Consider the following 22291-nt stretch of genomic DNA (forward strand, 5'->3'; position numbering starts at 1 on the left):
GTATTTCTGTAATCATTTGGGTGTATTTCTGTAATCGTTTGGGTGTATTTGGAACTTCAGAAATACACCCAAACGATTACAGAAATACACCCAAAGGATTACAGAAATACACCCAAATGGTTACAGGAATTTACCCAAACGATTATAGAAAATACACCCAAAGGATTACAGAAAATACACCCAAACGATTTAAAGAAATACACCCAAAATTCGTTAAAATACATCTTATGCATAATTCAGAACTCTTTCTCTTTCTCCTCCTCATCTTCTACTGCTTCTTCTTCTTCAAAAACGATTTCACCATGAAAAATCGAAAAAAAAAAAGATAAAACAGAGAGAAAAGAACGTAAATGAAGAAGGAGAGGAAGACGATGAAGAAGAACGTGCAGAAACGAAAGAAAAGGAGAAGAAGAGTAAGAGAAAGAAGAACGTGCAGCAAGAAGAAGAAGAAGAAGGAGAAAGAGAAGGCAAGAAACGAAAGAAAAGAAGAAGGAGAAGACGAAGAGGAAGAAGAATGGTTGGAAACGTGTTTTGAGCGTTAGTTTTAATTGAACTTGTAAGGCTTACAAGCCTTAATCGCTTGTATGCGAAGAATTACTCATTGGTTTATTGGTTAAACTAACCAATTCAATCCAATTCTTATAACTATGTTTTCGTCCTACTTTCAACACACACACAAAATATCAAATATTTTATTAAAGAATATGATATAATAAAATTATAAAATTAGATAATATCTTAATCAAATTTTTAACGAAATATATAATGGTATTTGTAATATTTTACCCAAAACTAGGTCCCAAAAATACACACAAAATATATCGATACTCAAAACCAAATGATAGAAATACTTGGTCCAAAATATGGTAGCTATCTTCTCTAAAACAACCTCGTGCTATACATTATTTACGATGAATAAAAGAATGGTGAAAAGAGCTTTTTGATCGACGTTTTTCCTACATCATGTCATTTTTTTTATAGAGTCCGGTTTCTTTTCTTTGATATCAAGCACAATACTAACGCACCTTGTTGTATAAACAACTATCATACTGAACTTTTCACATTTTAAAGTTGATGCGATCATCATATCGTTAGATCTTAATTCTCAAATTTCATAAATGACATCTTTAAAATAAGTGTGACATATAATTTCACTTAAAGCTCTAATACACAGTTAGAAAACAAAGTGGACGAACAAAGTGTATGTAATAATCAAAGTAAATAAATAAATAAATAAGACAGTGAGATCATTCTTAGATATTTTTCTTCTTTCTCTCACAACTCTGCTCACTCTCACAATCTGAAATGATGAAAAAAAGAAAAGAAAAGGAAAACAGCGAGAGGATGAAGAAAGAGAAAAAGAGAGGAAAGAGAGAAAGGAAAGTTGTAGCTATTGTCTTCGCTGTCGAAGGTATAGAGGCCCAAAGAGAGAGAAAGAATGAAAGAGAGAACACGAGACGGAAAAACGTGGAAGAAGGAAAGGAAAGATAGAAGAGAAGGAGAAGAACAAAGGAAAGCCGTTGACGCTGTTGAGCTAGAGAGGAATAGAGAAAGACGAATGAGGAGAGAGGTGGAATGCGAGACTGAGAGAGAAAGAGATGTGATGAGCAGAGGAACGGAGAGGAGCTTGTTCCTACCACAGTCATTACTGGCATTGCTATCGCTATTGTCATCGTTGCGGTTGCAGATTTGGGGCTTCGAAGAGAGAGGAATTCGCGGAGAGAAAGAGAAACGCAAAGAAGGAGGAACCATCCGTTACCGTTGCTGTTACCGTTGCCGTCGTCGTTCGGGTGAACCTTGCTTGCTACTGGAATTGTTGGTGCCGTTGGAGCTAAACTGTTCCTATCACTAACCCAAACTATCGCCAGCTCCACCTTGTTGCTGCCCCAATCCAAATTTTGCGCTCTTCGTTCCATTCTACTTCAATCCTCTTCACCTTGGATTTTGGCACTCCGGGTTCAGTATTTTCAAAGGACCAAATTGTGAGTAAGCTTTAGATTTATAATTATTTGATTGTGCATCTATAATTTTTTTGACATATATTTATTATGATCTTTGAATTATATTCACTATATTTGCCTTGAACGATTTTAAATTAATTAGAATAATTGATTTATTAAAATTGAACGTTTTTATGAAGTTTATACTTTAGGAACTATACATGAGACTATATATATTTTTTATGAAGTTTTGCGTTATTCCAAAAGGTTTGATTTTACTTGAATATCTATTTTTGAAGCATTGAAGTATTTGTTGGTATTCGCTTATTTTAAAATTGTGAAATATGCTTGAAATTTTTTTGATTGAAAAAGTATGATTGGAAAAGATTTCTGATGAAAAAGGATTATCTGATTTGATTTGATTTGATACTATTCATACCCTGACCCAATACTATGGTCCAGGATCCAAGTAAGCCAAAAAGGTCCAACCCAAAGATGGGCCTTCACCACTTACCTGACCTCATCGAAAGAGTTCGGACTAGACATAGGCTCCTCCCCAAAGAGGTCAGGATCGACATGAGCTGGCAAATAACACTTATTCAAATAAGTAACTGTCCCCTAAAATTTCTCATCCACTTCCAGAAGCAATATTTCAACAACCCTAAGATAAAGGGACGGATATCCACCTTCAGAAGTGAAACTACTCCACGGTGATTTTTGGCTCACCACTATAAATACACGGACACACTCAGGTAACACTAAGTTCCAATACTCTTAAACCTGCTTGCCCCCTTACTAACTTAGGCATCAGAGTGTCTTTGCAGGTACCACCCCTCATTCCTTCAAATATACAACTCAGACGGCGGCTCCCGAACGCGAACAAGTCGGAGACCACCTTTCCTTGACGTTTGGGCCAATCCTTCAAGCCCAATCCAACTATTTTAGGTTACCCACATAACATTAGCACCGTTGCCGGGGACCTGAGGAGATCACCTTCTAATGGCGGACGACTAGAATAAGGATGGACATACTGCATCTGAATCTGAGCAAGAACATCAAGATGTAGTTAACAATGACAGAGCCATAATATCTCTGCAGGGAGCAGATAGCCAACACCGAGACGGTTCCTCAGGTGTGAAAGACCCAAGAGGAATCTCCTCTGGGGTACACGAACCAGAAAAGGAGGGACAAACTCACACTGCCGATCTCATGGGGCTACTCCACGGCCATCAAGGATGGTTAGAACAGCTGGAACAAGAACTGGAGCGACAGAGAGAAGCGGAGAGAAACATAAGGAGAGAAGTTGAGCGACAGAAAGAGCTAGAGGAAAAGCTCTTAAGATTAGAATCTAATCTCCGAGGTAGGAGCTCTCGCACTAACCGAGAAGACATCCTATTATTGGGGGAGAAGATCCGTTCATTGAAGATATCATGAGGGCAAAAGTTTCATAGAACTTCAAAAGCCCTGACATAGATCTATACGACGGGACTACCGACCCAAAGCATCACCTGAGCAACTTCAAAAGTCGGATGTACCTAGCCGACGCTTCTGATGCTACCCGCTGCAAAGCCTTCCCAACGACTTTGACAAAAGGGGCGATGAAATGGTTCAATAGCCTCCCCCCAAGGTCGGTCACTAGCTTTGACGACCTCTCGCGTAAGTTCCTTATGCGTTTCTCAATTCAGAAAGACAAAGTCAAGCATGCGCCTAGTCTCCTAGGGGTGAAATAGGAGATCGGAGAACCTTTGAGAGACTACATGGAAAGGTTCAACAAGGCGTGCCTAGAAATCCAAGACCTGCCTACAGAAGCAGTAATCATAGGCCTGGTAAATGGACTCCGAGAAGGTCCCTTCTCTCAGTCCATCTCGAAAAGACATCCGACTTCTTTGAGTGATGTATACGAAAGAGCCGAAAAGTACATCAACATGGAGGTAAACGCCAGGCTACGAGAACCAAGCTGGCGACCTGGGCACTCTCGCCAATGCCCATCTACACAGAACCCTGGTGGATCAGGGGAGCTCGGCAGACATCCTGTTCAAACCAGCGTTTGACAAACTAGGATTGGACGAAAAGGAGTTAAGGACATACCTTGATACCCTATATGGATTGGGAGACACACCCATAAAACCACTAGGATTCATACCCCTACATACAACTTTTGGAAAGGGGATGAAATCCAAAAATCTAAGCATCAACTTCATTGTCATCAATGTAGGCTCGGCCTATAATGCCATAATAGGAAGAACGACCCTAAATCGGCTTGGAGCAGTGGTATCCACCCCCCCACTTTTGCATGAAATTCCCAACACCAAAGGGAATAGCAACTATCAGAGGAGATCAAAAGCTGGCGAGAAAATGCTACAATGAAGCCTAAACTTGAGAGATAAAGGCAAGGAAGTTAATACCATTGAGCTCGAGGGAATTCGAGCTAAAGAAGAATTACGTTCACAGCCCGAAGGGAAGACTGAAAAAGTGCAGATCGGGCAAGAGGATGGAAAAAACACCAATATAGGAGAGCCAATTTGAAAGAAGCTGATAAGGCTCCTACAAGAGAATTCCGACCTCTTTGCCTGGAAAGCCTCTGACATGCCAAGAATAGATCCCGCGCTCATGGCGCACAAATTGTCACTATACCTAGGATCCCGACCTGTCCAACAGAGAAGACGGAAGCTCGGTCATCAACGAGCTTAAGTGGTCGAAGAGCAAATACAAGCCCTCCTAGAAGCCGGCTTTATCAAAGAGGTCAAATACCCGGCTTGGCTAGCAAATGTGGTGCTGGTCAAGAAGCCGAACGGCAAGTGAAGGATGTGCGTTGACTACACCAACTTTATCAAGGCATGTCCAAAAGACCCATATCCTCTCCCCAATATTGATACTTTGGTAGATTCCAGCTCGGGCTACCAATACTTGTCGTTCATGGATGCATACTCGGGATATAATCAAATCCTGATGTATAAGCCGGACCAGCAGAAGACATCCTTCATCACGCCTAGAGCAAATTATTGCTATGTGGTCATGCCTTTTGGGTTAAAAAATGCAGGAGCCACATACCAAAGGCTGATGAAAAAAGTGTTTGCTCTTCACCTTGGAAATTTAATGGAGGTATACATAGACGACATGCTAACAAAAACCAATGATGAAGCCGACCTCTTGACCGACCTCTCACAAGTCTTCAGCACCATAAGAACGCACGGGATGAGATTGAATCCCGCAAAATGCACCTTTGCAGTGGAGGCTAGAAAATTTCTAGGGTTTATGCTAACACAAAGGGGGATAGAAGCTAACCCTGATAAGTGTAGAGTAGTCCTGGAAAGAAGAGTCCGACCTGTTTAAGAGAAGTCCAGCAGTTGAATGGCAGACTTGCAGCTCTCTCCAGGTTTTTAGCAGGATCAACATTAAGATCCTACCACTTTTCTCTCTACTAAGAAAAGGATGCCAGTTCAAATGGACTCCAGAATGCGAAGAAGCTTTCCAGGAGTTCAAAAGGTTTCTGAGCCAACCTCCCATTCTGACCCGACCTAAAATTGGGGAAGAACTCGTCCTGTATTTGTCTGTAGCTAAAAAGGCTGTGGCATCAGCACTGATACGGGAAGATGAGGTCGGGCAGCATCTAGTATACTTCACCAGCAAAGCTCTACAAGACCCCGAGTTAAGGTACCAAAAACTCGAGAAGTTTGCGTTTGCCTTAATAGTGGCATCTCGAAGGCTACGACCTTATTTTTAAACTCATACAATAAGAGTTCGAACGAACCAGCCCATGAAGCAAATTTTTCAAAACAGACATTGTGGGCAGAATGGTTCAATGGGCTATAGAACTATCCGAGTTCGACCTAAGGTATGAAACTCGGACAGCAATTAAAGGCTAATGCCTAACTGACTTCTTGGCAGAATACGCAGGAGATCAAGAGGAGGCCTCCACAACTTGGAAATTGTATGTGGATGGTTCTTCCAACAAAATTGGAAGCAGTGCAGGCATAATACTAGTCAACCAAGAGGAAACCCAAATAGAGGTCTCCCTGAAGTTTGAATTCCCAGCCTCCAACAACCAAGCAGAATATGAAGCCTTGATTGCCGGGTTGAAGTTAGCCGAAGAAGTCGGTGCAACTAAAGTAGTGGTCTTCAGCGACTCTCAAGTAGTGACTTCTCAAATCTATGGAGAGTATCAGGCTAAAGACTCAAATATAAAAAGGTACTTAGACAAAACTTTGGAGTATCTTAGGCGATTCTCAGAAACCTAGGTCAGACATATAACTCGGGATCTTAACAGCAGAGCAGACGCCCTCTCCAAATTAGCAAGTACCAAGCCAGGAGAGAATAATAGAAGCCTAATCTAGGAAATTCTCCAAGAACCTTCTGTCACAAAAACAGAGGCTAAACAAGATGTCCTGGAGGTATCTGGGTTGGAATTCGGGTGGATAACCCCTTTTATCGAATACATAAAATTTGACATCCTACTCAAGGAGGAAAAAGAAGCCAAAAAAATTTGGAGGGAGGTACAAAACTACACCTTAGTGAAAAATATTCTCTATAAAAGAGGAATATCCACACTATTGTTAAAGTGCGTCCCGACCTCAAAGACAACAAAAGTTTTAGAGGAGGTGCACAATGGTATCTGTGGGAACCATCTCGGAGCAAGGTCTTTGGCCAGGAAAGTCATCCGAGCCTGGTTCTATTGGCCGACCTTGCAGAAGGATGTCACCGAGTTCATGAAGAAGTGTCAACCATGCCAAATGCATGCTAACTTCCACGTCGCTCCCCCTGAGGAACTCATTAGTATAACTTCTCCATGACCTTTTGCAAAATGGGGAGTAGATCTACTCGGACCTTTTCCCCAAACGCCTGAACAAGTAAAATACCTCATAGTAGGAGTAGACTACTTCACAAAATGGATTGAAGCAGAACCTTTGGCCACCATTATAGCTCAGAGAAGTCAAAAATTTCTCTACAAGAAAATCATTACCAGGTATGGAATTCCCCATTTCATCACCACGGATAATGGTACCCAGTTCACCGACTCTACATTCGGAAATTTGGTAGCCAGTATGAATGTAGAGTCGGTGAACTGGGCAAAAGGGGTCCAAGAAATGTAGAACCTCACCCTTGGACTTTGCTTGTTGACTTCCACTAGTATCATGGCTTCTATGCCTAGGCAAGTCGGAAGGGTGTTTCTCCCGCGTGGCATACTGAGGTGTAGTCCAATATGCCAATAATACTTGAGGGAGTTCTTCACCCCAAGCTCCCTTTGCATCTTGTAGCCTTTTTTTTAACCCGGCTAGAATGACTTCATTGGCTGCCTCAGCTTGCCCATACTATGGTCTAGGATCCAAGTAAGCCAAAAAGGCCCAACCCAAAGATGGGCTTTCACCACTTACCCGACCTCATCGAAAGAGGTCGGGCTAGACATAGGCTCCTCCCCAAAGAGGTCAGGCTCGACATGAGCTGGCAGATAACACTTATTCAAATAAGTAACTGCCCTCTAAAATCTCTCATCCACTTCCAGAAGCAATATCTTAACAACCCTAAGATAAAGAGACGGTTATCCACCTTCAGAAGTGGAACTACACCAACGGTGATTATTGGATCACCACTATAAATACACTGACACACTCAGGTAACACTAAGTTCCAATACTCTTAAACCTGCTAGCCCATTGCTAACTTAGGCATCAGAGTGTCTTTGCAGGTACCACCCCCATTCCTTCAAACATACAACTCGGATGATGGCTCCCGAACGCGAACAAGTCGGAGACCACCTTCTCTTGACGTTTGGGCCAATCCTTCAAGCCTAATCCAACTATTTCAGGTTACCCACCTAACAAATACCTTATATATTTGAAAGATCAAAGATTTGTTGTATTTGAAATTATATGGTTTGAATTGGTTTGGAAGGCTCGTATTAAAAAACTGTAGTTAACCACGGTTATGACATTAACTTAGATGCATCTAACTCAGACTCCAGCAAAGGTGTTGCTAGCCTAACGATATGCAATGATACCTATTATTTGTCAAGTTTCTAGATATTATATGTTCTATATATCACAGGCAGGATCCAACCAATTTTAATTATTTTAATTTTTATTAAAAATGTATAAGTATTTATTTGAGTCTATTAGACTTGTTAGGAGACTATTTTTTCTTAGCATTGGTCATGACTCATTTTGGGCCGTGACAGTGTAAAATTTTTACCTTAAATACAAATGAAATACCAAATATTTCAGTAAAAAAATATAATGTATCAAACTTACAAAATTGGATAAGTATTCTACTTTAACAAAATCTCTAACAAATATAAAGTGATAATTTTTTATATTTTATGCAAAACCAAAGTCCCAAATACACCCACAATAGCTATTACTACTAAATTAAATGGTGTAAACACTCGATTCAAATATAACCAAAAGATAAAAAAAATACAAGATAGATCTTCTCTAATAAAAAAATGACTAATTACTTGATATATATAAAACTATTATTGTCAAAACCGGACTAGACCGATCGGTTCGATTAAAAAACTAGTAAACCGGACCTCACATCGGTCCAATCCAAGTTTAAAATCATTCAAGACAAAAAATCGGTACGAACCGGTCAAATTTAGAATGAATCGGTGAAAATCGGACCGGACCGAACTACTCGAGTGGCAGTTGAAGGGAAACTTACGTCGCATCGGCGCACCTGCGTTCCACCGTGCTCCATATGCTCCATGTCTTGCCAAGTGTCATAGCTTATGAATTTTGAAAATTTTTCCAAAATGACGACCTTGGGTTTCGAATGCAACAAGGATGATTGCACCACCCACCTGCAATGTCTCTTATTAATTTATTTACGAATTAAAATATATATATAGCAATCTTTTTTATTAATCATAATTTATTTCTTTCATGATTATATGATATTTATTAATATCATTTTTTAATAATTATATAAAAATAGATAAAGACTCACATGCAGTTGTTTTTATATAAAGTTGATAGTTGAAAATTATTAGATGATATTTAGTCAAACTTGTCAAATCATCTGACGATTCTTAAATATCAACTTCACATGAAAACAACGTGAGTTTTTACCTATAATAACATAATAATAAAATAAATATAAACTAATTAATAAAGTATTAAAATTTAAAAATAATAATTATTTTTATAAAAACAAAATAAAAGTACTTATAATAAAAAAATAATTAAATTTGATACAATTATTTAATTATACCGGGTTGACCGGTTCGACTAATGACCCACCGGTTGAATCAATGACCCAGTGACCCAGTAACCTGATCGATTTGATCACCGGTTCGATTCTGATAACTATGTATAAAACAAATTTGGAGCCATAACACTCAATAAAATTTTATAATTTTCTCTTGTGGAATGCAAAATTAAGTTAACTCAACCTATTTATACTAATTTATAAACAATGAAATTACACTACAATTTATAATATTATCAACTTGTATAATTCATAAATTGTAAGTTAATAACACTCTAACCAAAATCTTCTACTAAGTAATTCTCTTTTAATATTATCTTTCAATATAGTCAAACCTGATAACTAATGCAACTTTTACAGGCTACTTTTACTAACATCTATATTTTTCAACTTGCATTATTTAAACAAAGAAAAAATGATTTTTATTTCTTCACATACACAATTATGGTTGATACTTGATAGATTATCTATTACATTATCTTATATATGTAGGTTTTCTTCTGCTGTCTTGTGTGAAGATTTTTGTTTCTCTCTTCTTTTTTTTTCTTGTTCTTTCTAGGTCACATTCTGCTGAAATTGAAAAAATTGTCAAAACAGTGACCAAGATATTGAGTCCCAGACCATCATCGAGTCTATCTAATGATATAGTAGTTGGGATGGAGTTCTCTCTACAAGAACTAGGGAAGCTTCTAGTTTTGGACTCAGATGATGATGTTCGAGTTGTAGGGATTTGTGGAATGGGTGGTATAGGAAAAACAACTCTTGCTTGCAGATTATATGAAAAAATCTCTCATCAATATGATGTTTCATGCTTTATGGATGATGTAAGTAAAACATATAGAGATTGTGGTTCACTTGGTATGAAAAAGCAGCTTCTTTGTCCAGCTTTCATGGAAGAAGATTCTCTAATATGCAACATTTCAATGGCAGATAATTTGATTCAAAATATGTTACACTATAGAAAGGTTCTCATAGTTTTGGATAATGTTGATCAGAGAATTCAGTTGGAGAAGTTGGCTTTAAAAAGGGAACGGTTAGGTAGAGGGAGTAGAATAATCATAGTTTCTAGAGATGAGCATATATTGAGAGAGTATGAAGTGGATGATGTTTACAAAGTTCAACTCTTAAATGATGAGAATGCTAACCAATTGTTTTGCAGAAAAGCTTTCAAACGTAATCATGTTGCAAAAGATTATGAAAGCCTGACAGATTCTGCATTAGCATATGCTAATGGACTTCCTTTAGCAATTAAAGTATTGGGCTCATTTTTGTTTGGGCGAGATGTCTCTGAATGGAGTAGTGCATTGGTTAGACTGAAAGAAACTCCAACAAAAGATATTATGGATGTGCTTCGAATCAGTTTTGATGGACTTGAGGATGACGAAAAAGACATATTTCTTGATATTGCCTGTTTTTTTCCCAATGACATTGAAAACTATGTAAAAGATATTTTACGTATTCGAGGATTCCATCCTGATATTGGTATAAAAGTTCTCATTGAAAAATCACTCATAACCCGGGATCGGTGGAAGATCACTATGCACGATTTGTTGAGAGACTTGGGAAGAAGTATTGTTCGAGAAAAATCACCCAAAAAACCGAGAAAGTGGAGCAGGTTATGGAATCACAAGGATCTAAGCAATGTCTTGCGAGAAAACAAGGTAAAATAGTTATTTAAAACATTGTTCTTGGCTAACATTTTTTAAAAATCTGATATTCTAAAAAGGTGTGATGTTTCAGCCAGCAGAGAATGTTGAAGCCATAGTTTTGCCAACAAATGATGAAATAAGAGAAGAGTTGTCATTAGAAGCTTTATCAAAAATGAGTCGCCTAAAGTTACTCAAACTTGGCCAAGTGAAAGTGAATTTCCCAGGCAGGCTGCATTTTCTTTCTAATGAGTTGGGATATCTTTCTTGGAAAGAATATCCTTTCACATGTTTGCCATCAAGCTTTCAACCAACTCAACTCGTTAAATTAATCCTACGTCATAGTAACGTCAAAGAACTCTGGGAGGGAATAAAGGTATAGTAGATATCTTATCGATGCTGATTTTATTTGAATGAAAACAATAGGACAATTTTTTCATTCTTTCTCTTTTCTTTTATTGCAGGATCTACATAAATTGACACATTTAGAGCTATGTTATTCCAAAAGTCTCGTAAAGATACCAAATTTATCTCAGGCCCCAAATCTTTCGCACATAAATCTTAAAGGATGTGTGAAACTTGTTCACCTTGATACATCCATTGGTGCTCTAGAAAAGCTTAGTTTCTTGAATCTGGAAAACTGCAAAAGTCTTGTTAGTATTCCCAGCAATGTATTTGGTCTTAGATCTCTTTGTGATTTAAATTTATCTGGCTGTTCGAAATTAATTGGATATCGGTTGTTAGAGAACAAGCAAAGTGTGGCATCCTCTATATGCAAAGCTCTTACAAGGCCTCTCAATTTTCGGTCTTCTAGAAGGCGTGCCAATTCAGTTGGTTTGTTGGTGTCTTCTTTGTCTCATTTCCCTTTGGTAACTCTTGACATAAGTTTTTGTAATCTAGTTGAAATCCCTGATGTTATTGGACAGTTACATTGTTTAGAAGATTTAAACATAGGGGGAAACAATATTGTTATGCTACCTCATTCCATCAATGAACTTCCCAAGCTAAGGCAGTTGAACTTGCAGTACTGTAAGCAACTAAAGTGGTTGCCTAGGAACCTTTTGCCGTTAGGAGGTACCAGTGGAAGAGTTCACTATGGAGGAATATATGGAGCAATATGTGTTTTCAACTGCCCTAATTTGAGTGACAACGTAGGTTGTTGTCTCGCAGTTATTTCATGGATGATAAAAATGATTCAGGTGCCAGCTTCATTTTCTCATCCTTTCTTTTCCCCTTTTATTTTCTCTCTGTATATCTAATTTGTATGGTGCAGGTGAACATGCAATCCTCTTCACCTAGATGCGTCATTCAAGTTGTTATTCCAGGAACTCAAATTCCAAGGTGGTTCAACAATCAGAAAGAGGGTAGTTCAATGAAGCTGGATCCATCTCCCATTCTGAATGACAATAATCGGATTATTGGCATTGCTTGTTGTGTGACATTTGTTGTACATGATACTCCAACTCAATTGCCTGAAGAACCCAAACATGCTGGTGATATTGGATGCGGTTTTCGTCTTCGCTCTGGGGGAACTTATTTTGCGGTTCCAATACGTCTTAAGAAAGATTTTATCACAACTGAATTAGATCATATGTTGCTAATATTTTTCTCCCGGGACAAGATCATTGATCATTATACAAGTCATTTAAAAGAGGGAAGATGTGATCTTGATGGTATTGAATTGGCCACCAGGAGTGAATATCCAGAAGAAATAATACAAGTGAAGAGTTGTGGTTACCGTTGGGTATGTAAGGAAGATCTGGAACAATTAAACCCAACAATGATGCATAGCGCCGATTCTTCAACTCAGAATAAGAAGCGCAAGTTTTTGGCAATTCAATGAAAATGTTGTATCTGTATTTTGTCTATACTTCTGGTTGTATCATATATTCCTATTAACCCCTTCCAAAAAGTTATTTTCTAAATATTGAACATCAACAAGAGTATATTCTAACCCAAGGTATGCAAGATATTGTTACAAACTAGCTAAAAACGGAAAAAAGTTAAAGAATATCTGTATTGATACAGAACCAGAATACATTCACTTTAGCCAAGAAGCTGTTATTAGTTTATTACACGTGAATTTGTTCAAATAGGACACATAAAAAGACATTATACAACAACCGTATTGAGGCAAATTGACTATATATATGACAGTATTGAAAAACTTAATGGTCTTGTTCTTGCAAGTTAAACTGGAAGGGACTTTCTTCAAATCTATATACAATCCCAATTAGCTTTGATTCTGATCCTTGCAAACCACCAAAATTTATACCAAATGAAACATCCTTACTATCATACCCTGCAAACCCATTTGTTCCAGGGAATCCTCCAATGGCAAGCAAAGGTGCAACACTTGAACTAGGTGTTACCAATGCATCAAGTTTATATCACTCACCAGTTTCTCAAAGCCTTCTCTTGATAGTCTTGCTGTCGCGGTAATTCCATTTGTTGTTTGGGCTAACAAGAAGATGTCTTGACCAAACTCATTGATCTTTTCCTAAATAGTAGTTATTTGAAGCAAGAGTTAATCACTGAACTTTTGATGTTCTGCATAAAATTAATCAAGTTTTGTCAATGAAGGAAACATTTGATTATACAAACCAAATCTGCATTCTTTTGGTTAAAGGCTATAACATCCGCCAAGGATCTCACCGGCGAAACCACCAAGTTCTTGAGATATGAATTCAAGGATAGTTTGAACTCAGCAGCAAGTACTACTGCCTCACCACTTTTGGTCACATTTAAGATATCATTGATATTGATTATCTGGAGATTATCTACCAAAACTGCCCCTTGTTTTCTTCAATTTTCATTATATATATACATTTGAATTAGGTACATGTATTGATTGAGAAAATGAAATATTTCGGAAAATCAAACTTGTAAAGCTTACATTACTTTTTACCTTAATGTCTCAAAATGCTTCTCAAAGTGTTGAACCACATCAGAGGCGAAAGGGCCAAAGAATGGGTTCCTTACTATTCCAAGTCTCTTCCCTTTAAGCCCATTTTGATTAAGAAATTGTTTGAATCCACCTTGAGGAAATTTACTTAGGCCAAGTTATAGTTGCTGGATCATTGTAGACTTGTAGTTAATCCCCGAAATTACATCAAGAACATAGACAGCTAATGGCCCTGCCAACAAGTTCAACCAGAAATTTATAATTTTCAAATAATGTGCCTAAATTAAATAAATAGCAAGCTAATAATGCTTTCATTGGTTGCTTCAATTCAAGAAATCATAACCCTAAACCATCACATACAACAATGAACAATTATCCGAATTATTCCATTGATTATGGATCCTTACAGATCTTAGCCATCCATCACAGAGAGTTATAAAAGGAATGCGCGTCAAATTTGAAGCTAATAAAGGTTAACACGTTTCTAGTAAAAACTAAAATGTAGCATCTCATTTCCATAGAAGTAATCCTTATTGCATTCATATTCACAGTTCAATAGTTCACACAGTATATTCACTGTATAATGGAATGCGTGAGAATCCAGAGCACATTGTCTCACAGGAAGAATTGGAAATATGATGTGTTTGTGAGTTTCAGAGGCGAGACTCGCTTCAACTTCACCGATCATCTTTTTGCTGCTTTCCACAGACACGGCGTACTTGCCTTCAAGGATGATACAAAAATCGAGAAAGGAGGACCTATATCTGCAGGGCTTCTGCAAGCAATTGAAGGATCACAGGTTCTGATTGTGGTCTTCTCTATCAACTATGCTTCCTCCACATGGTGCTTGCAAGAACTCGCAAACATAGCTGATTGCATTCAAATCCCAGGACACACTGTTCTGCCAGTTTTCTATGATGTGAGTCCAACTGAGGTGAGAAGGCAAAGTGGAAATTTTGAAAAAGCATTTATGAAACACGAAGAAAGATTCAAAGATGATGCAGAGATGATGGAGCAAGTGGCAAGATGGAGGGGAGCTCTAACACAAGTAGCCAATCTCTCTGGCTGGGATCTCAAGGATAAGTGAGTAACCAATTTTATGTTTTCTGTTTATTCTTTTGAAATAATTTGATCACCAATCTAATATTAATTAACACATTTCAAAGCTTTTATTAAACAATTATGGTTGGTGTCTCATCTATTGTCATTTTCTTGTGCTGTCGTGAAGATTTTGTGTTTTTCTCTCTTTTTTTCTAGGTCACAATCTGCTGAGATTGAAAAAATTGTCAAAGCGGTAACAAACATATTGAGTCCCAAACCATCATCAAGTCTATCTAATGATGTAGTTGGGATGTACTCCCATTTAGAAGAACTAGAAAAGCTTCTAGTTTTGGACTCACATGATGATGTTCGAGTTTTAGGCATTTGTGGAATGGGTGGCATAGGAAAGTCAACTCTTGCCACCATTTTATATGAAAAAATCTCTCATCAATACGACATTTCATGCTTTATGGATGATGTAAGCAAAACTTATGCAGATTGTGGTCCAATTGGTGTGAAAAAGCAACTTCTTTGTCAAGCTTTCGTGGAAGAAGAATTTCTACTATGCAATCTTTCGGCAGCAACTAATTTGATTCAAAAGTATTTATGCCATAGAAAGGTTCTCATAGTTCTGGATAATGTTGATCAGGGGATTCAGTTGGAGAATTTGGCTTTAAAACGGGAATGGCTAAGTAGAGGGAGCAGAATAATCATAGTTTCTAGAGATGAACATATATTGAGAGAGCATGGAGTGGATGATGTTTACAAAGTTCAACTCTTAAATGATGAGAATGCTCTCCAATTATTTTGTAGAAAAGCTTTCAAATGTAACCATGTTATAGAAGGTTATGAAAGCCTGACAAATTCTGCATTAACATATGCTAATGGACTGCCATTAGCAATTAAAGTATTGGGTTCTTTTTTGTTTGGCCGAAGTATATCCGAATGGAGTAGTGCTTTGGTTAGATTGAGAGAAAACCCAACAAAAGATATTATGGATGTGTTACGAATAAGTTATGATGGACTTGAGGATATGGAAAAGGAAATGTTTCTTGATATTGCATGTTTTTTTTCTAACGAGAATGAATATTATGTAAAGAACATTTTATGTATTCGAGGGTTTCATCCTGATATTGGTATAAGAATTCTCATTGATAAATCACTTATAACTTGTGACCGGTCGGCCATAGTTATGCATGATCTGTTGAGAGAGTTGGGTAGAAGTATTGTTCGAGAAAAATCACCCAAAGAGCCAAGAAAGTGGAGCAGGTTATGGAATCAAAAGGATCTAAGCAATGTCTTGCGGGAAAACAAGGTAAAATAGTTATTGAGAATATTGTTGTTGGCTGCCATTTTTAGAAACTGAATAATTTTAAAAGTTCTAATGTTTCAGATAGCAGAAAATCTTGAAGCCATAGTTCTACCAAGATTTCTTGAAATTAGGGAAGAGTTATCAGTTGAAGCATTATCACAAATGAGCTGCCTTAAATTACTCATACTCAGAGAAGTGAATTTCTCGGGATGCCTTAATTTTCTTTCTAGAGAGTTGGGATATATTGAATGGAAAGAATATCCTTTTACATGTTTGCCATCAAGCTTTCAGCCAAATAAACTCGTTAAATTAATCCTGCATCACAGCAACATCAAAGAACTCTGGGAGGGAATAAAGGTATGGTAGATACCACCATCTTTACTCATGTTGATTTTAACAAAAGTAGCTTCGAATCGTTCTCAAATCCTTAACATTTTTCTATTATTACAAGTAGTCTTCTTGTTTGTATTATGGCTTAAGATTCTTCTTACCTTTCTATCTCACTCTCTTGACATTACAGGATCTACATAATTTGACACATTTGGAACTATGCTATTCCAAAAGCCTTGTAAACATACCAAATTTATCTCAGGCCCCAAATCTTTTGCGACTAGATCTTAAAGGATGTGTTAAACTTGTTCGCCTTCATCCATCCATTGGCTGTTTAAAAAACCTCGGTTACTTGAATCTGGAAAACTGCAGAAGTCTTGTTAGTATTCCCAACAACATATTTGATCTTAATTCTCTTTATAATTTAAATCTATCTGGCTGTTGGAAATTACTTAAAGATCAGTTGTTAGAGCAACCAAGGCAAAGCAAGCAGTTGAATACAGGTCAAAGTGTACAAAGGCACATGACATCCTCCATATGCAAAACTCTTACAAGGCCTCTCCATTTTTTCTCTTCTAGATGGTGTCCCAATTCAGTTGGTTTATTGGTGCCTTCTTTGTCTCGTTTCCCAGCTTTGGAATCTCTTGACATAAGTTTCTGTAATCTAGTTGAAATTCCTGATGCTATTGGACAGTTATGTTGTTTAGAACGTTTAAACATAGGGGGGAACAATTTTGTTACACTACCTCATTGCATCAAGGAACTTCCCAAGCTAAGGGAGTTGAACTTGCAGTACTGTAAGAAACTAAAGTGGTTTCCAAGTACCCTTTTGCCCATAGGAGGAGGTAGCCATAGAAGATTTTACTATGGAGGATTATATGTTTTCAACTGCCCCAATTTGAGTGACAAGAAAGGTTGTGCTGTCACAGTTATTTCATGGATGATAAAAATGATTCAGGTGCCAGCCTCAATTCCTCCTTTGTTTTCCCTTTTGCTTTTCTCTCTGTATATTATGAACTTATGATGTTAAGCATACCTAATTTGTATGGTGGCAGGTGAACATGCAATGCTCTTTGCCCAGATGCACCATTAAAGTTATTATTCCGGAAAATAAAATTCCAAGGTGGTTCAACAAACAGAATACAGGTAATTCAATGAAAGTGGATTCATCTCCCATTGTGGATGACAATAATTGGATTGGCATTGCCTGTTGTGTGGCATTTGTTGTACATGATGATGATGCTCCAACTGAATATCCTCCTATTCTATTTGGTTGTGGTTTTCGTCGTAATCCAGATAAGGCCGTTTGTTCCATTGCTCCAATACGTCTTAAGAAAGATTGGATCACAACTGAATTAGATCATATGTTGTTAATGTTTTTATCCAGGGATGTTTTTATTAATAATTTTGTAAGTGCTTTAAAAGAAGGAGTATCTGATCTTGATGGTATTGAATTGGTTGCATTGGCTCGTTATCCAGAAGAAGTAGTAGAAGTGAAGAGTTGTGGGTACCGTTGGGTATCTAAGGAAGATTTGGAACATTTAAACCCAGAGAAGATGTATAGCGCCAACTCTTTAGCTTACAATCAGAAGCACAAGTTTCTGGAAATTCAAGATGACCAATAGCTTGCAATATTTATATTCATAAAATTAATTAAAATGTTGTATTGGAAAATGTGTAAAGTGTTTATTAGTTTTCTTGCTTATTGTAAATGAAAAGTATTATTTTAGCACAATGTGTCTGTCATTTCTGTTTTTCATGTTTATTCATTTGTCCATAAATGATCCTAAGCCAATATGATATAAGAGTAAAGACCTATAAATTCCAGCAATCGAGTACAAAGGACAATCTCAAAAAATAACGGTTGAGAACCTCATTACTTGGACTAAATAACAAAGAATTATTAGTTTTTGTTTAGAATTTGAGTTAGCTAGCTGGAAAAAAAATTATACAGAAGTTGCTAAAGTGAAAGATCAATTTGTATTATATCTACAGAGAATCCAAGGTATATATCTTTTTTACCAATTAGCTAAAAATAGAAAAAAAGCTAAAAAATTAGTTATATTGAGAAAGATAACCAGACAATACTCACTTTAACCAAGAAGTTAAGATTCATTATTACACGTAAATTTTTTCAAATAGGACACACAAAAAGACATTATACTATTATAGTTATACAATAGTAAGCACAGATGCAACACTTGAATCAGGTGTTAGCAATGCGTCAAGTTTATAATCACTCATCAATTTCTCAAAGCCTTCTCCTGATAGTCTTGCTAGATTGGCCAGTGCCGCCTTCTCTGTTGCGCCAATTTCATTTGTTGTTTGGTTCTAACAAGAAGATGTCTTGACCAAACTCATTGATCTTTTTCTAAATAGTAGTTATTTGAAACAAGAGTTAATCATTGTGAACTTTAAAGTTCTGTATAAAATTAATCAAGTTTTTTAGTGAAGGAAAAATTTGATTATACATACCAGAGCTGCATTCTTTTGGTTAAAGGCTATAACATCTGCCAAGGATCTCACCGGCGAAACCACCAAGTTCTTGAGATAAGAATTCAAGGATATTTGAACTCAGAAGCAAATGCTACTGCTTCACCACTTTTGGTCACATTTAAGATATCATTGATATTGGTTATCTGGAGATTATCTACCACAACTGCTCCTTGATGTCTTCAATTTTCATGTTATATATACATTTTCATTAGGTAGGTGTACTGATTGAGAAAATGAAATATTCTTTAAAATTAAACATTTAAAGCTTATATTAATTTTTACCTTAAGGTCTGAAAATGCTTCTCAAACTGTGGAGCCACATTGGAGGCTAAAAGGCCAAGAATGGGTTCCTTGCTATTCCAAGTCTCTTCCCTTTGAGCCCATTTTGATTAAGAAATTGTTTGAATCCACCTTGAGGAATGTACTTAGACCAAGTTGTAGTTGCTGGATCATTGTAATCAATCTCAGAAATTACATCAAGAACAAAGCATCAGATACCGTCCTAATCAATAATAACATTAAGCAAAAAAATAAATAATTAAAGAAATTAATTTTCTTCTACTACTCGAATTAATAGTTGGTGTAACTTTTTTTTTTATTTTTTTAACAAATTAAAAAAGTGTTTCCAAAAACCTTTTTAATTAAATGAAAGTATTTTATAATACACTATTAATATTTTGTAAAATAATATAATATTATAACTATTTATAAAATCTGGTATTTTTTTATTTTTTATAACTAGTAATATTTTTTGTAAATACACAAATATATTCTTAGGTTTTTTATTTATTTCTTTCATGTAAACATATTTTAGTTGTTGATTTTCTATCGTACTCAAAATGATAGTCTGAATTTGCGTGATATTATTTAAATAACTTAATTCTAATATTAGGATTTGATTAATTTAATTTCAAAAAAATGTTCTAATTTAATATTAATTATACTAAACATAAATTATACAAGTTATACTACAATTGTACCTAATTATTGGTTCTTAAACTAGATAATCAAATTATTATATCACTAATTAAAATTTTATTCTCTAATTTTAAAAGCATTATAATTAAATGAATATACTCTAATTAAAAAATTAATAAATTAAACATAATTTTCAAATTGAATTTTGAGAAAAGAATAATATTTTAAAATTTATTTAAGACATGAAAATCTTGTAATTAGTTTGTTTTAGGTAGTTATATTGATATTTTCTTTCCTAATGTATTGGATATAATTTTATTTTGATATGTTTTTTATTATAGCATTAATCAATAATTATTTTTAATCTTAAAAAATATTATACTTATGAAAAGAGTATGAATTTTAAATTAATTAATGGTAGCATTCTATATAATTATATTATTAAGAGAAAAATAATATTCTCATTTATTACTAATTATGCTTTTCTTAAATTATACAACTTATATTATAATTATATAAACTATTTATTTTTAAATTAGAAAATCAAATTATTATATTATTAATTAATAATTTATTTTCTATTTTTAAAAGCATTATGCAATTGTTTTATGGTTAAAAAGTTTTCATCGAAAACATCTCCATAGAAAAATTAGCAACTTAGCATACAACTTTATGTATATATCTGAGTATATTATTTTCTTAATTTAGTTCATTATCAACATATTTAAATGAATTGTAACCTTTACTTTAGTCTAACTATGGGCAAGTGCCGAATTTTAATATATTAAAATTGTCATAGTTAAATTATATTGTTTGTACACAATTATAATATTTAAACAGAAAGATAAAATAATAAAAGAATCTATTATTTTAAAAACCAAAATACTAACGGAATTCTTTTCATGATTATTTTGAAGTAATTTTACGATTTTAGCTAATTAGCAACCTTATCCTATCATATGGTGTTGAACAAAAGATTCTAACATTCGATTTTGTCAAGATTGTTAAGTACCATTAACTTAGAGTGTCACCAAATTCCAAATACGCACCAGCTATATATAAGTCCTACCTTTAATTTTAAATTTCAATTGCCTATTTTTTTTCCTCTCCTTTTTGAATATATTTATATATTAATGTATAGAATGACTATGGATTGTGTATCAACTATCAAGGACTTAAACATAACTGATGGCAAAACTATAATTTTCACTTCTTTTAAGTTACTTACAACTAGAGTGAGATCTCCGCGATGCGCGGAAGTAGATTATTTATATTATATAGTATATTTTAATAAATATTATATTAAAAATATTTTAGAGAACATATTATAAATAGATTTTGAATTTATTTATTTTAAAAAAGATATAAATTATTTATATTAGAGTTATATAAAACTATATTTTCTTTTTTTATTTTTTGATTTACATTAATGGCTACACTTTATCTTTTCTTACAATTTTTTTGTTTGTAAATAATGAAAAAAATAAATGAATGAGAATGAAAAACATATAAAAAGGTTATATTAAATTTAAGAAATTTTTGACAATTAGTATAAGAGATTAAGAAATGAAGAATAGTAAGAGTTTTAATATGTATAAGTTATAGAATTTGAATATTTGTAATTAAAATTTTTTATAATTATTATTATTATGACACTTTTAATATATGTTTATTGCATTTAATTAGTACTTGATATTTCAATTGAATAATAATAGATAAGAGTTTTTTGTTTTAATTTTTTTAAAATATTTTACTAAATAGTGATTAGTTGATTTTTATCTAGTAATTTTGAGTATTAACTCTTTCAATTTGTCATTACCACTGCAAATCCTACTAAAATTTTTTATAATTATTATTATTATGACACTTTTAATATATGATTATTGCATTTAATTAGTACTTGATATTTCAATTGAATAATAATAGATAAGAGTTTTTTGTTTTAATTTTTTTAAAACATTTTACTAAATAGTGATTAGTTGATTTTTATCTAGTAATTTTGAGTATTAACTCTTTCAATTTGTCATTACCATTGCAAATCCTACTAAAATTTTTTATAATTATTATTATTATGACAATTTTAATATATGATTATTGCATTTAATTAGTACTTGATATTTCAATTGAATAATAATAGATAAGAGTTTTTTGTTTTAGTTTTTTTAAAACATTTTACTAAATAGTGATTAGTTGATTTTCATCTAGCAATTTTGAGTATTAACTCTTTCAGTCTGTCATTATCACTGCAAATCCTTCCACAACAAAGAGAATAAGACATGGTCAAAAAATGATAATCCATTTTAAGTAAATTGTGGAAGAAATACTGCACATGTGGAATAACAATTTGAAAAAGAGAAACACGTAAATGTAAATTGTGGAAGAAGTACTTCGCATGTAAAATAACAATTTATAATTTGATGATGAAATATTGCAATCGATAGTAGAGTGAACTACTAATCCGCCCCTGTCCATTTCTCAGAATGACAACGCGATCCCTCACC

The 22291-nt window shown here is 34.8% G+C and overlaps 2 protein-coding genes across 2 annotated transcripts in view; both read left to right on the forward strand.

The window, feature by feature from the left end:
• The window catches only part of LOC127739686 (disease resistance protein RPV1-like), a 14660-nt gene extending 1923 nt beyond the window's left edge, over positions 1-12737 (forward strand). Inside the window, exons 2-5 of the mRNA XM_052259195.1 lie at positions 9702-10803; positions 10883-11164; positions 11253-11987; positions 12062-12737. Coding sequence (XP_052115155.1) covers positions 9702-10803; positions 10883-11164; positions 11253-11987; positions 12062-12631 — 2689 coding nt within the window. The 3' untranslated portion in view covers positions 12632-12737. The remainder of the gene's footprint in view (positions 1-9701; positions 10804-10882; positions 11165-11252; positions 11988-12061) is intronic.
• A 1539-nt stretch (positions 12738-14276) lies between these two features.
• LOC127745422 (disease resistance protein RUN1-like) lies at positions 14277-18001 on the forward strand. The gene is made up of 5 exons (XM_052258102.1): positions 14277-14776; positions 14951-16049; positions 16128-16403; positions 16501-17334; positions 17432-18001. The coding sequence occupies exons 1-5, from the start codon at positions 14277-14279 to the stop codon at positions 17999-18001; spliced, it is 3279 nt and encodes a 1092-aa protein (XP_052114062.1).
• The last annotated feature ends 4290 nt before the right edge of the window (positions 18002-22291 follow it).

The sequence above is a fragment of the Arachis duranensis genome, chromosome 3 (assembly GCF_000817695.3).
Source record: "Arachis duranensis cultivar V14167 chromosome 3, aradu.V14167.gnm2.J7QH, whole genome shotgun sequence".
Lineage (NCBI taxonomy): Eukaryota > Viridiplantae > Streptophyta > Magnoliopsida > Fabales > Fabaceae > Arachis > Arachis duranensis.

Coding starts and splice junctions, on each gene's coding strand:
- LOC127745422 (XM_052258102.1), top strand. CDS start 14,277: ATGGAATGCGTGAGAATCCAGAGCACATTGTCTCACAGGAAGAATTGG. Junction 16,050..16,127: donor ATGTCTTGCGGGAAAACAAG/GTAAAATAGTTA, acceptor CTAATGTTTCAG/ATAGCAGAAAATCTTGAAGC. Junction 16,404..16,500: donor AACTCTGGGAGGGAATAAAG/GTATGGTAGATA, acceptor TATTACAAGTAG/TCTTCTTGTTTGTATTATGG.